Here is a 16111-nt window from a genome sequence, read left to right on the forward strand (position 1 = left end):
ATTAATAGGGATCATTATGAATACAGGACATTATTGTAAAGTAGACTGTTTCTAATCAGATTAATTATCCCTATTCGGATCTCTTAGGGGCAAATGTATTAAGCCTGGAGACGGCATAAAGAAGTGATAAAGCGGTGATAAGTGCAAGGTGATAACGCACCAGCCAGTCAGCTCATAACTGACAATTTACATATTGTAGCTGATTCGCTGGTGCGTTATCACCTTGCACTTTTCACTGGTTTATCACTTCTTTATGCCTTCTCCAGGCTAAATACATCTGCCCGTTAATGTGATCAAATATTACACAGATCAGGCCTCAACAAAGACAGTAGTATTCCGTAAACTACATTCACATGGATTGTTTTTTATATTAGCTACATTCAAAAGTCTGAAAAAATTATTTATGTATTATTATTATTATATTCACCAATGGTTGTGAAAGTAGATTTTGAGTGATATTCTGTGTGTGTGCATAGCCTGTGTGGACATAAACTACAGGTTAGACTAGTTAATTGCCTTAGCAACTGTTACGACTTCATCCTATAATAAACTATCAAGATTCTAAGCAGGAGGAGCATCAATGCACATAATATAAAAACATAACGCAAATGATGTACGGTTTCATGATCTAATATTAGTCATATGTCAACAGACACATATGTTTTGTCACATAACATATTAAACATTGTATCTTGATAATATTTTTCCCCTGGAGAGTTGGAGTATATCCCAGATCCACATTACTGTATGTACAACAAACAAATCCTTGTCTTCTTACCGGAGTACATGTTTCACTGACAGTACTGTTGACTAATCACATTGTCTCCTGCGGGAAACTTGGTATGCTAGAGGTGATTTCACTGTACATACTTATATAATACAATCTTGTCTTCAGCAAAGTATTAGCATTCAGTTCCTGCTCTTAGACAGACAGTTGGACATAAGACTTTGATTACAGGTTCCCAACCTGGCTAATGGGCCCTACACACTTGCCGATGTGTATGAGCAATGTGAACGATCTCGTTCAGTAATGAGCGATAAATCGTTCGTATCGCTCAGTGTGTATGCACCAATGATGAACGATGCGCGTCACCGCGGTTGTTCATCGTTGGTTTTCCCTCGTTTAGCATAGCAAGCCAATTTGGATGATGGTCGTTAATCGTTGAAATTGAACATCGTCCGAATCGGAAACATTGGCAAGTGTGTAGGACCATTACACATTTAAGGTGCATCTGTCACTTTATAGGAGGCATTGCAAATTGTAAGCAGCTTGGAGATTTAAAACTAGTCTTATTTTTTCATTAATGTCACTAGTCCAGGTAGCGCTGTGATTGCTGCTAAAATCATCTGAGGAAATAATTAACTCCAGAATGACCTCTGCATTTTAATCACAAATAGAGCGTTCTTGCATTTAATCCTTCATACAATAGTCATTTGCTCAAGTACAGTAGAAACTTTGGGCCTAATTCAGACCTGATCGCAAAAGCAAAATCTTTCTCTAATGGGCAAAACTATGTGCAGTGCAGGTGGGGCAGATATAACATGGGCAGAGAGAGTTAGAGTTGGGTGGGTTATTTTGTTTCTGTTCTGGGTAAATACTGGCTGCTTTATTTTTACACTGCAATTTAGATTTCAGTTTAAACACACCCCAACCAAATCTAACTCTCCGTGCACGTGTTATATCTGCCCCACCTGCAGTGCACATGGTTTGGCCCATTAGAGAAAAAGTTTGCTGTTGCGATCAGGTCTGAATTAGGCCCTTTTACTTTAAAAAGGGCAGCATTTGTAACAAGTTATTGTTTTTTACTTTTCGAAAATGTTCAGAAATCCCACTGATTGCAACTGTGTTATTACATTTATCTCCATGAACCTACAGTACCTCACCTCTTACAGGCTATTTCATGTCCTGAAAGACATACAGTGAAGCTACTGTAATTCAGTCACATGAGATCATTCAGGTTCTAGGATGTGCACAGTTGGAAAAGAAGAATTTAGTGTGTAGCAGAGAAAAGTCACAAGACTGGCGATTACTTCACCAGAATATTAACTTCTGCTGTTTGAAACAGATTTCAAAACATTTCATGATCTTGTTAATGCAAAGTGTGTATTCTATGACAGTGGGGGAAGATAAAGGTAAATGTGCTGATATAATTAGCCTAAAATAATTGCTACATTTATAAAGTGAAGACATAGGTTATGAGTCAGTCATTTTAAAGTATTTTATTTTATGTTTCAAAATGCCATTAAAAATTAAAAATGCCAAAGCGGCACGTAACGTAACAGTTCTAAAACAGAACAAAGTACTGTATGCTATAAACAACACTTTTGGCTCAAGTTTATAACTGAACAGTGGAGGTATTTTATTTAACGCAATAAGTGACTAGGCACTAAAATACAAAATAGAAGAAATTAATAACAAAATAAGTGTTCATCCTAAATAGGATTTTTAAATTACAATAGCTGCAAACGCCGAATGTGAATGTGTGTGTACTCACAACACAATATACAAAAAGATAACCACTAGTGGATCTGCACTAGTGAAATAAAGTACATTAATAAGGCAGAAAAAAATTGAAGACACGTCAAAATTATATATAAATAATATCTTTCTATAAAAACACATAAAAAATGATACGCAGTGAAGAAGCACATAGAAATAATAAAAATAAATAATTGGTGAATAAACCAACCAGATTAAATGTACCAGCTCAGGGACGCATATCTACTCCTTCAGATGAAAAAGGTAAAAATTACAAAGCAAGTATAAAAATAGTTGGGTGCACTACAGGTCCCAGTATTGAATTTAAACCTGTGTATAGCTCTAAATGCACTTGAACATATAAACAGAAATGGCAGTTGCGGCACTGAAGATTTGTTAATTAATAAAGAGATAAAAATTGAGGAACTGAAAGTTCCGGTAATTGAATGATATAAGCAGTGTTCATGGACTTATCACATGGCAGACATGAATATTGATGTGCGATAATGTAGAACCTCGGTTCAGATGAAGGTAAAGGAGCAAAAAGAGAGTAGAGCTCCAATGTCTAGTATATACCAAGGAAAGGGGAATAATTAAAGAATAAAAAAAATAAACGGATAGATATGTATAACAACTTAATAAACCAGCAGGAATAAATAGCAATGATTAGCAAAATACATAAGATAAACACTAAAACCCCTTGTGGTAAAAACAGAATGAGTACATGAAGGTTCCATTAAGTTCCATGCTAAAAAATAGTAGTGGGGTGGAGTTTAACTGACATATAGTCTAAAAATATGTACTATGTTAGGAGATAGCCCAACTATCAACAAGAGATTGGAGAACCCAAGTGTATACCCCCTCTGCTATATAACTACATGTTTGTAAATTGCTCCTGAGACAGAATGAATGAAAACAACAATATACACATCTACTATTAATTCAAAAGAAAATACACCCAGAACTAAGATATATCCTCCCACCTGTTATACCTAACCCCGAACCTCCCACCCGGTATAGCTAACCCCCAACCTAGGTATACCTGGATCTCTAAGCAAATCCACCACCCCAAACTACACTAATTTACCTAAAAATTCCACCCACCTCAAAGAAAGGATGGAGCCATTCCAAACAGAGCTGCAGCCAACAGAACTAGCTATAATAAGCCACTAAACCAACCAGAAAAGAACTAATGAAGTGAGTAGATACTACAACATGAGGGCTTGAGAAATCTAAAACTATAATTAACAGGCCTCTCCCATTAACTAACAGAGACCCATGCATGTTATACAGTATAAACAGATCAAAAGGCACACATACTATACAGGGTAAAAAAAAAGCAACACAAAGTGTATCACGAAAGCAGGTTCAGCAGGACGATGATTGAGCCAGGACTAAACCTCCCACACGGCTGGATTAAGGTTTGCAGGGCTCCTTCCAGTAAAATAGCCTCCTACCTAGTGCCCCCCCCCACAATATAGTCACTATACCTCCACTGTATAATACACAGTGAAGCACCCCCTCCCCCTGGTGGCCCCTTGAGTCCTCGCCTCCTGTGGCATTCTCCTGTGGAATTCTCCTGGCTCTTTGTTCTTCTGCATGCACTGTGCATACAGCGCAGAGCGGTTCCCGAGTCCCCTCATCAGCATCATGGATGTGATGTGTCGAGTGACACTGAAGAGATTTCTGGGTAGATGCACTGTGCTGTTCACAAGACCATAGAGCTATGGCAACCCCCGTTAAGGAACAGGTGCATCTGTTCTTGGAAATTGCAGGGTCAGACTGACCTTGTGTTAGGGGCCCCTGTATGTGGGGCACTCTGGGTGATAACCCGTCTGTGTCGCTCCCCCCTTAATCCAGCCCTGACCTCCCATGTGGTGTTAAAGTGAGTAGTCCGTCACAAATAACACACAAGCGAGCAGGGAAAACATTGAGTAGTGTATTTGGCACTCATGGACCTGCGGGCAGGTGCATTGAATTGCACTGGATCGCAATTAGGGGAGGTTAGTGTTCTTGCTGATTGGTTCTTCCTCCCTTTATATTCCCTTTATATTCCTGATCTCTCCCTCAGTCTTTGCTGATCATAAGGGGTCATTCCGAGTTGTTTTTAGCATTCGTGCATACGGTAAGCCGCCGCCCTCCGGGAGTGTATCTTAGCTTAGCAGAAGTGCGAACGAAAGGATCGCAGAGCGGCTACAAAAAAATATTGTGCAGTTTCCAGACCTACTCAGCGCTTGCGATCACTTCAGACCATTCAGTTCCTGTTTTGAAGTCACAAACACGCCCTGCGTTCGGCCAGCCACGCCTGCGTTTTTCCTGGCACGCCTGCGTTTTTTCGAACACTCCCTGAAAACGGTCAGTTGACACCCAGAAACGCCCTCTTCCTGTCAATCACTCTGCGGCCAGCAGTGCGACTGAAATGCTTCACTAGACCTTGTGTAAAAATACATCGGCCGTTGTGAAAGTACGTTGTGCGTGCGCACTGCGCCGCATACGCAGAAGTGCCGGTTTTTACCTTAATCGCAGCGCAGCGAACACTTTTAGCTAGCGATCAACTCGGAATGACCCCCATAGTTCCTAGTTGCTGCGGGAGCCCTAGCCACTGGATTACAGTCTCAGTCTGTGTATACTCTTCTGCCTGTCAGCAACCATCTCCAGTAGGAGTTCCTGTATTCAACCCCTGCACTGCTCCTGCTTTCTTTCGTATATTTCTGCAGTACTATATTTATGTATTTTGTTATTGCTCATAGTACTTGTGCACACTAGTTACTAATAGTAGTACTGCTCCTCCCAGCCTGGAGGTTATTCACCGTTTGGGATACTTTAATTTTATTACCTTCTCTGTATATACCTCCCCTTAGTCTTGTTGCTTCCGTATTGTCTTTGTACTTGTGATCCAGCCTTAGGTCAATTGTTTGCCTTCCCTTTGCTCTGTTCGCCTCTATTCTCCACTGTAGTTATCATAGTGTTTAGTTTCTAACGGCGTAGACTCAGGTTTCCCTGTGGTTAAGCTAATACTACCGTCAGTGGCGTACGTACGGGTGGGCATCCCAGTACTGGCAGGCACGGTATTGGAAAAGCGGCTGCTATAGGCAAGAAGATCTGCTGGCGTGTTCTATGAGACTTAACCCAGGGAGCACAGGGGTAAACGCCCAGAAGATCTTCACGAAGGCCAGCTTCCACGGGAAGAGATCCGTCATCCACTATAGCAATTTCACCGGCCTTCGTAACATGGAAACATGGTCAGACATTGAGGCACTTAGTATGTTCAGATTTCTGCATCTAATGGGCACACCAGCAGTTGAAATTCATTACCAACATGATATCACGGAAACCCAAACCTGTTTCCGTGGCATGACGTTACCACTGTACACCTCGACAAGTTGGCAATGGATTTCAGCTGCTGATGTGCCCTTTAGACGCAGAAATCTGATCACACTGCGCATCTCAATGTTTGACCATTTTTCCACCAGCCCCGCCATCTTAAAACTGATGTTGGGATAGTATGACTGATATGAGGTGCAGTCTAATGGCTGTGAGGGGAAGCAGTGGTCTACCTGATCTGGCCTTGCAGGAAATTAGAATGAAATACAGAACATTACACACTGAGAGGTGTTGTTACCTTACTTCTTGAACCACCCATGTATATATCAATAATGTAGTGTTAAGGTTAGTGTGCAACCATTTTTGCTTGTATAGTCTTTGTATATATATAAAAGGCAACTCTAATTGAGGCCCCTAATTTGCAAGGCATATAAAGAACATCTAGGAATTACAGTTATCTGCTACAGTTAGTGGGACCCCATATTTTTATTGTGGGAGTATAAGATTAAGCAAGTCCTGAAATCGGTGCAAGTAAACAAACTAATTGAAAAATATAATATCCATAATGCAATAATTAAGGCAGTGCACAAGTAAAGAAAGTAAAGGCAGTTCAGCTGTCCGATTTATTTCCAGAGTTACGTAATAAATAAATGGCCCATAAAATGACTATTACAATTGAAGAAAACAGGAAGCGATAATATTAATGAGGAAGGATTTGTAATAGAGAAGTGGGCTAGGCTTTCACCTCTTTTTTACTTTGTATTTGGAAGGTGCATCAAGCAAGGAGTAGTGGATAAGCAAGAGTGTTTGAGATCAAGGACAAATCCTTCACTCGTAGGAAATGAGGATAGTGATTTTCAAAATTAAATTCCCTTGCCTAAAACGAGATTCACTAATTACCAAACCAATATCTAAAAGTAAAATGTTTCCCATCGCTATAAACTCTTATTGTAGTCATTTATGCGTGATTTTTGCCCAGATTTATCAAGCCTTGGAGACTGATAAGCAGCATGGTGCTAAATACCAACCAATAAACTCCTGTCATGTTTTAAACACAGCCTGTAACATGAAGGTTAGGAGCTGATTGGCTGGTACTTAATCAACATGCTATTTATCACTCTCCATGGCTTGATAAATGGGGCCCTATATCTATGTAGTTTTTCTCCAGCATGTGATAGGCAACAATTGCTTGGGCATACTTGTGCCGTATTTAAACACATACATACAATTATTTCAGGTTTTCTGTGACATTGAACAGCAGCATCTGGGGGATGAATATTGAGAAGTTCCCGCATTAGCATATACAGTAGTGCACCTTTTTCTGTGCTCTCTACCTGAAAAACACCCAATTTCTTTGTATTATTACAAATACTTTTCTATAGTTGTTATTTATATAGATGATATGACCTGCAGGCTTGTGGTTCTAATTCCAATAATCTGGCTAGATATGGTTTATACTTTAGGTCAGACTTAAATAATTTTGATATGAAAAAAGTGGACCCTCCCATAAACCAGTGGTATATGCTGAATGGATTTACTGGCAACCCAGCACAGTGGTACAGGAGGCAGCAGGCAGTGGGAGAAGATAATAGAAGGAACTAAACCAAATGTGATGTACCCATAAGGTCTACACTTAGTGTTGACACCACAACGTCAACAGTTATAATGTTGACATTGAACTCCTTGGCATCCGCAGAATGTCAGTCTGTTCACAATGTCAACATGTGAAATGTCCACATTTTGCAGGGTTAGGCTGCGGTAGCTGAGGGTTAGACTGAGGGAAGGTTGGGCACTGGGAGAAGGTTTAGGCTTGGGCTATAGGAGGGAAGATTAAGGGGGAGGGATGGGGATTAGGGATAATACTCAATGTGAAAAGCAGCACACAATGGGCAGGCAGTCAGTGCCAGCCCCAAAAGACCCAATGATGGAGCCGCCAGACCCACTTTACCAGGTAAGTCACCACTACACCACCAGGGACGTTTTGTCAACATTCTAAGCATGTCTACATGAATGTCAACACAATGTCAGCATTGCCATGCTGACATGAATGTTGACAAAATATACCACACCCAATCAAGTATTGTAGATAGACCAATTTAAATAGGGATAAATTCCACCTATGAGTGATAACACGTATATCCAACTATTCTTTTTTTATGTAAATAAATGTAGCAAAAACTTGTTAAAAATTTTATAAGATGATTTTTATGACAAAAATAACCTCAAGCACTCGGGGACAAGTCTTCTTTAAAGTGCAAATATCCACAATTGGATATTAAACAGGTATTCAATGATGGGGCAAGATCTCCCTACCATAAAATGTTGTGAGGGAAGTACTGAATGTAGCACCTGATTGGACATGTCCCTCAACCTCCTAAACAGGTGACACATTCAGTACATATTCTAGCATCCTGTATGCCTAAGAAAGGTCTTCAAAATTTCTCCTGTGATTTGATGCTTGGCATATGCTACAGACAATAAACAAGGGTAGAGGTGGGGGTGGGGAGGGGGTTGTAGAGGCAGCAACAATATCAACTGAGACTTAAGGCCCCCATACATCAGTAATCACACACACAAAAGAAAAAAACAATTTGTATATACTGAGATTTATTCCCAACATTTAAAGATTCCCCAATACACCAATCTGCGCCTATATAGCCGCCATACCCTACTACTCCCATTACAGATATTTTTCAGTTATTTGCAGATCATTTTCAACTAATACAGATCTGCTAATCCTGAAAGGCTCATGAGTTTACTAGAAACGGTCTGCAAATCTGCTGATTATTACCCTACATTAGTAATCTACAGCCCCAGTTGATTTATGAAACCCAACATATTTTACAAGCTGATTTAACAATCACAATAACATTTTGGTCTGAATCTACGATCTGGCAGCCTCATACACTGCAGATTTATTTGCACAATCGTCTTCAAAACAGCAAGTTGCCCAAATTGATTGCTGATGTATGGGAGCCTTTAGCCAGCAAAGGCTAGTGATTAGCCTATGGGAAATGACCTTTTAATATACATTAAAGCATCCATGTCCCCCCCCCCCCCCCCCTCGCTCAGTACATTGCGCTGTGCTGAGTGGGAGGAGAGATGTGTGTTGAGCGGTCTGTACCAGACTGCTTAGCACACATCTCTGGGGAAATCTCACGACAGTACAGCCCTTTTGACTTAGGGGCAGATGTATTAATCCCGGAGAAGTGATAAAGCAGAGATAAGTGCAAGGTGATAACACACTAGCCAATCAGCACCAATATGTAAATTTACATATTGGAGCTGATTGGCTGGTACATTATCACCTTGCACTTATCACTGCTTTATCACTTCTCCAGGCTTAATACATCTGCCCCACAGTCACTTATATCAGCATGCAGGCTTGCAGTGCGGTATCCACAGGGGTTCCAATAGATTGCTGTAATGACAACTGGAATGTCCAGAGCTCACCAAAGTCCATTAGCAGTAGTCCATATATGGATCCTAGATGTTCAGAAAAAGTAGATGTCAACAGGTAACAGGCTTGACGCGTTTTCCTGGGCACGGCCACCCAACTTAGTTTATTAAAACAAGGCAGAAATCACTGTAACATACTATCACCAACATATAGATGTAACGTCATTGTCATAATTCAGTTGGTCAAATCCGATTCACACGACTACACTGATTAATTTGATATGCAACAGTTGTACAGTATATCTGTGTGCGACAGAGACTGAATCTGTACATAAAGTGCTACAATACAATGGCCACAGGTTTTTTTATGCCAAGTTCCGTTGTTCTTCGTATACAGATTATGGGGTATATTCAATAAGTGTCGGATCCATTCCGACATGCATTTGTTGGAATGTATCCAACAAGGGCTATTCAATGACAGTTGGATTTGGCCGGTCCCGGTGTCCTGTCCTGCTGCTGCTGTCAGTGGCTGCGGGGGGTGATGTCTGCGGTGGCTGGGGTTGATGTTTGTGACGGCGGGGGGTGATGTCTGCGACGGGGGGGAGGCGCTGACTGGATTGAGGAGCCTGGCCGGGGGCACGCCCTGCTCAATCCAACTTTTTTTAAAGTTAGATTGAGATTGTCGGAAAGGGGGCCAAAACCTGTTGGATTTGGCCCCGTTTCCGACAGAAGCACGCAGATTGGCGGCTATTCCGCCGATCCACGTGTTTTCCGACAAGTCGGGAATTCCCGACTTGTCGTAAAAAAAACTGCCCATATTGAATAGGTCGGAACCCCTTCCCACAGAAATCTGTTAGAAGCTGCCGTCTTTCTGACAAGACGGCAGTTTCCGACCGCTATTGAATACGGCCCTATGACTCAGTCGCACACATGTATACTATATAGTAGTGTTTCATAGCAAATTAATCAGTGCAGTCTAATGACGCGGTTTGTTACATTGCATTTTGATTAAGATGCACATTTGAGTGAAAAAGATGCTCAGCATGGCTCACTCGCCCCAAGGGGTATATTTGCCAATGTTCGATTTATTATTCGATTTTAAGGTCAATTTAAATCGACTGAAATCAAATCAAATCGACATACTTTTTCACTGTCCATATCGTTCACTTACTAATATTTGATTTTGAAATCAATTTTAAAATCTATTTCGTTGTGTGTCCATTTAGACTAGTGGTTTCTTGTTCGGTTTTGGATGTACAGTACATTTCAAAATCAAACATAAAATCACCTATAAATCGAATACAATATCAAATGAAATAGAATAAAAATCGACAAACACTTCCTTATGTATTCCCATTGGTCAAAACATATCACAAGCAAGAAGCTGATGTGGTTCCTCTAATTCTGGTTTACACACATCTCTGATGGTGAGGTGCCTGTACTAGACCCATTCTGTGCATGTGCGGTGCCCCCTAAGCCGCAAACCTGTCACTATTTGGGTGCGGGGAATCCAAAGATGCAGGCTTCATGTGTATTGCATTCATCTCTAAATGAGGCCCATAATTCCTACAGCCACAGTGAACTACATGTTTAGGTCCCTATTTATTAGATATGTTCGCAAATCCTCAAGTGTTTCTTGATTTCATTTAAAATTGCTAAAAACATCTATAATCATATAATTTGGCCTAGTCATACATCTAGCGTTAATACGCCATGCAGCGTGAAATGCCTGGCGTGAGGTACCGTGCAACTCTGCTAACATGGTGCGTGTTTTTTTGCTGAATATGCATCTTAAATGCAACGTGACTAGCACAAATCAGGGTATTGTGCTAATTAATGTGACATGACACTTGTATATTGTGTGTGATTAAGTCTGTATACAGAGCGGAATAGAACTTGTATTGAAAAAAAGGATAAGATGTGGCTTAAAAAGCGTAAGTAGCCACCTGAAAGCAGATTAGACATTGAAAAATAGTAATTACAACAAAGACGGTAGAATGTAAGAAATAAACAAAAACAGCAAAACATTTATATTAGGGAGTAACAAGTAATAGAGGTAAAGGCATGAATGTGAGGAAATGGTAGGCAATCACGGGAAAATTAATAGTGGAGGAAGGGAGAGGGTTGTGGGTCTCTGCTTTAGGTGAGAGGGATCAATCAATTGAACACTGGACAATGAAGATATGTGGGTGTTTGGATGGGGATCCGGTCCCTAGGTCGACAGTAACTAGGTAGACACTATCTAGGTCGACCACTATTGGTCGACAGGGATTCTAGGTCGACAGGTCAGAAGGTCGACATGAGTTTTTCACAATTTTTTCCCTTTTTTTGAACCTTTTCATACTTAACGATCCACGTGGACTACAGTTGGGAACGGTAATCTGCCCGAAGCATGGCGAGCGAAGCGAGCCATGCGAGAAGTCACGGTGCACTAATTGGGGTTCCCGGTCACTCTACGAAGAAAACGACACAAACCCCCCATAAAAAAAAACCTCATGTCGACCTTTTGACCTGTCGACCTAGACCATGTCAACCTAAAGACCATGTCGACCTAGACACCCTGTCAACCTAGTTACTGTTGACCAGTAGTGGTCGACCTAGACATTGTCGACCTAGTTACTATCTACCTTCCATACCACACCCGTGTGGATGAGGTGAGGGGTCCGGCAGTGGGCGTAGAGAACTGTCTCTAGGGGAAGATAGGCACAGATGTGTCCACTTACATCTAGCCTCCCTGCACGTTAAACAGCCTTTTAGCCACGCCATGCCGTGGCGTGACTTGGTACCGCATGCAACTTTTCCATTAAAATTAATCTTATTCGCAAAACAATGTAAATATGACACACAAAGCGGATCTGCATACGAAGGTCAACCAGCAAAGTCTGCTTATGCGTCTCATTCACATAGCAATGTGAATAAGACGCATTTTCTGCAAAAAAAGAAGAAGCCCAACACTAATGGAGTTGCATAGGACCTGTCAGCTCACTCACGCTAGGCATCTCCCGCTGCATAGCTTATTGAGGAAAGATGTATAAGGACACATTTGTAATAGGATTTGTAATCATTCGATTACTTATATCTCAAAAAAGTGGCAAGGCTAGATGGCATAATGACTTCATCCAGCACCTCCCCTCTCTGAATCCAAATGACTGCAGCTACTGTATAAGGGAAGCACTTTTAAGAAATTTCTCTTCCATTATTTAGTACAGTGCTAACAGTATTATGGACATAAACGCCTAATATTAGGTAATCGTGAGCAAATAGGACATATTATAAATGAGACATTGCCACCTTTACATTTAATGTATGCATACACATGTAAGAACCAGTCACATCTCTGGTATGCAGTACGTCGAATAACCTTATATGTCATTTCCCTTGCAGGGTTCGTTGTGGGACAGTCTGGCCTGTACGAGACGGTGGGCATGCTAATCTTGTCTTATTTTATCATTGGTATGACTGTGCTGTCAGTCTGCGCAATTTCAACCAATGGAGCCCTTGATGCTGGTGGAGCTTACTGTATCCTTTAAGAAAGAGAAACTGACTGTTATACCAGATTGTTGGTGACACTAGAGAAATAAACTGACCTACAAATATTGTTTTTGAACTCACATTTCACTGTCACCAAAAACATACCCATCATACAGTTTATGTCTTGCATGATGTTTTAAACAGGACAGAACTCAAGCACTTTGATGTATGAAAAACAGTGGTTTACTAAATGTTGCCATTTTTTTATTGCCTTGTTTGCAGTTTATTTAAAACCCCTTTGTTTGTTGTGGACAACAGTAACTATCTGTGCTGAATGGATTGCTGAGAGTAGCTTTTACATAAATCATTTTGTCTACAGAGTTTACACTGCATTCTGCACTTTAACATTCTTAAAGCTAAATACTTTCTACGTATAGAACTTTGCCAAATATACAATACAGTGTTCTGCTGTATATTCAGATACAAATCTCAGCTTTCTACTCAATATAAGACATTACAATATATTATTGTGTATTTAGTCAAATTAAGTAAAGGCACAAAGTTTAACGTGTTGATGTCCAATCAAAATAAGTCATTTTAAATTTGATTAATTTCTTAATACATGTGCCATATTAACAGGTGACAGTGTAGTCCCTCAATACTGATAAGTTAAACCTTACATGCATTAGAGTATATTTTTTCCTATGTATACTGTATATTGAGTTTTATTAGTGATCATTTTGTTTTTGGTCTCATACAGTAATCATCAAATATTAAAAATGGGGTCTAGCCAGTGACATCAAGTGTCTAGCGTCACCTGTCCTACTCTACAGCAGGCATGTCAAACTCATGGTCATCCAGCTTATCAGTGGAAGGTATGCTGGCAAAGCATGCTAGGACTTGTAGTTTCACAACAGCTGGAGGACCACCAGTTTGACATGCCTGCTCTACAGTATACTCCAGAGTTTTGGCTATAAAAATTATTCAAATAACACAAAATATATGTACAACTTACAAATATCATTTTTGTTATCCAAAGGTTAAATATAGTATTAATGGCACTATAATTTAAACTACTGAGGAGGAGAGGGATCTAGGCGTCTCTATTTCAGGTGACTTTAAGCCAGGTAAGCATTGTAACAAAGCAATGAGGAAGGCTTCTCAGATGCTTGGTTGCATAGGAAGAAGAATCAGCATCAGAAAGAAAGAAGTAATAATTCCTGTGTATAGGTCATTGGTACGGCCTCATCTAGAATACTGTGTTCAGTTCTGGAGGCCATATCTTCTGAAGAATATTAATACATTAGAGACTGTGCAAACAAGGGCAACTAAAATGGTGCATGGCATACATCACAAAACTTACCCGAAAAGACAAAAAAAAAAATCTCAATATGTATAGTTTGGAGCAGAGAAGGGAAAGTGGGAACATGAAAGAAACTTTTAAATATATGAAGGGTTTTAACAAGGCCCAGAGAGGAAACATTCTTTAAAGGAAGAGAACATACACTGAAACTGGAAGGAGGTAGGTTGAAATGTAAGGAAAAAATATTTCAAAGGGTAGTAGATAAGTGGAATAGCCTTCCAGCAGAGGTTGTAGAGGCTAAGACAGTAGTAGAGCAATTTAAACATACATAGGGTAGACATAAGGATATGCTTACATAGAAATAAGGAGCAAATAGGGTTTGAGGTAACAATATGGTTAAAAAAGCAGCAGACTTACTGGGCCAAGTGGTTCTCATCTGCCATCAAATTCTATGTTTCCATGTATTTATTGAATAATTTTTATAGTGAAAAATCACCACCAAATCTTATACTGTATCATACTTGCCTACATTTTATTTCTCCTCTCCGGGTGAAGCCCGGAGAGGAGACTCTGCAGGAGTCTTCGGGGGGCGGGGCCGGATGGTGACATCACCAAGCCCACATCGGCAAATGCCACGATTCGCGGGTCCGCGGGAAGGGGGCGGGGCTAAAATGACGCAATTTGTGTCATTTTAACCCCTTCCCCACCATACGGACCCGCGAAAACGGGAGATTATCTCTCCATCCTGCTCGCATCACTAGGGTGCGAGCAGGATGCGGGAGACCTGCCCACTCTTCCGGGGGCGCGGGGGGGCTACCCCAAAAAATGGGAGCCTCCCGCAGCTTCTGGGAGAGTAGGTAAGTATGTACTGTATGTGTGTGTATATCTGGCTCTGATGCTAGCCAATGCCTCCCCAGCCATTGTACTCACGTGCCTCACAGGGTACAGCTACAGTAGTTTACATTTCCATTAATGCACAGTAATTTCATACCTAGAACATTTGGGATAGGCTCTTTTTCTATCTTTTGCAGCACCTGCCTACATTTATACTCAAGGGGAATGCAGTTAGCCACGTTAAATCACCATGGCTTTTTGATATGACCGGGGTTATTCACTACCCACGATAGCCGGCACTATTGGTGATATTTTTCAACTGGTCGGAGGCAGGCGAAACAAAATCCCAGATAAGAGCTGTTTTTTCACTGCCACGATTGTGAAAACACATGGATCTGGGTCCTATGTGTTGTCACCCAGATATATCTATCATTATATTCTGTACCCTAAGGGACTAGGTGCATCAGGGTCATATATGTAGTGCGTCACAGTATTTACCTATTACGTGTATTCTACCTTGTACTCAGTCACATATTACTGGATTTATTCGCTGGTGTTGTGTACTGTGTCTACAGTCACATACTAACTTTATCCGCAGGTATTGTACTCTGTCTGGCTTTATCGTACTAATTCGCTCTATTGTTGCATTTGTGTACTATGTCTAACAGGAAGGGCAGTAAGTCTGGACGCTCCTGCATCATGCAGAGCATGCGCCAAAGATTTACCAGAGGGAAAAGCTGTGTACGATGGTCTGTGTACTATCTATCATACATCTCCCAGTCAGTCCACAGCTCCTGTAATCAATCAGGAGCCACCCTAGGCTGCGTTCACAAACCTATTGGGTCCTCTAGTGGAATGCCTTACGCCCCCTATGGGACCACCAGTGCCATTACAGCCACAAATTGTCCCTATAGTTAATCCACCTTGAGCGGAAAATTTGTCTAACCAGTTGCAGCAATTAAATCATTCCGTGGTCAGACAAAAATCTACTCCAGGTCACTCTTGTGTCTCTGGGTCATCTAAGCGGGCTGCTTCATCCTCACAATCCACAAATCTCTCAGATGTTTCATCTGAAGAGGAGGGGGGAGCATACTGTCCTGTCAGACACTGAATCAGGTGTTTCTGACAAGGATTCTCCATTGCAAATTGATGTCCCTGTCCTTCTGGTTGCTATGAAGCAAATCCTACAAATCACTGATGATGAGGATTCCACTACTGTGGCTAAGAAAACTGATCTGTTTAAACGGGAGAAGGTGGTTAAAAATCTATTACCCCATTCTGACCATTTGGGAAGAAATTCC

General features: G+C 40.9%; 1 protein-coding gene across 1 annotated transcript in view; it reads left to right on the top strand.

The window, feature by feature from the left end:
* The window catches only part of LOC134909547 (solute carrier family 12 member 9-like), a 465723-nt gene that overhangs the window by 35103 nt on the left and 414509 nt on the right, over positions 1 to 16111 (top strand). The window contains exon 2 of the mRNA XM_063916540.1: positions 12587 to 12721. Within this exon, the coding sequence (XP_063772610.1) occupies positions 12587 to 12721 (135 nt within the window). The remainder of the gene's footprint in view (positions 1 to 12586; positions 12722 to 16111) is intronic.

This window comes from Pseudophryne corroboree, chromosome 4, assembly GCF_028390025.1.
Source record: "Pseudophryne corroboree isolate aPseCor3 chromosome 4, aPseCor3.hap2, whole genome shotgun sequence".
In the NCBI taxonomy this organism is placed as follows: Eukaryota; Metazoa; Chordata; class Amphibia; order Anura; family Myobatrachidae; genus Pseudophryne; species Pseudophryne corroboree.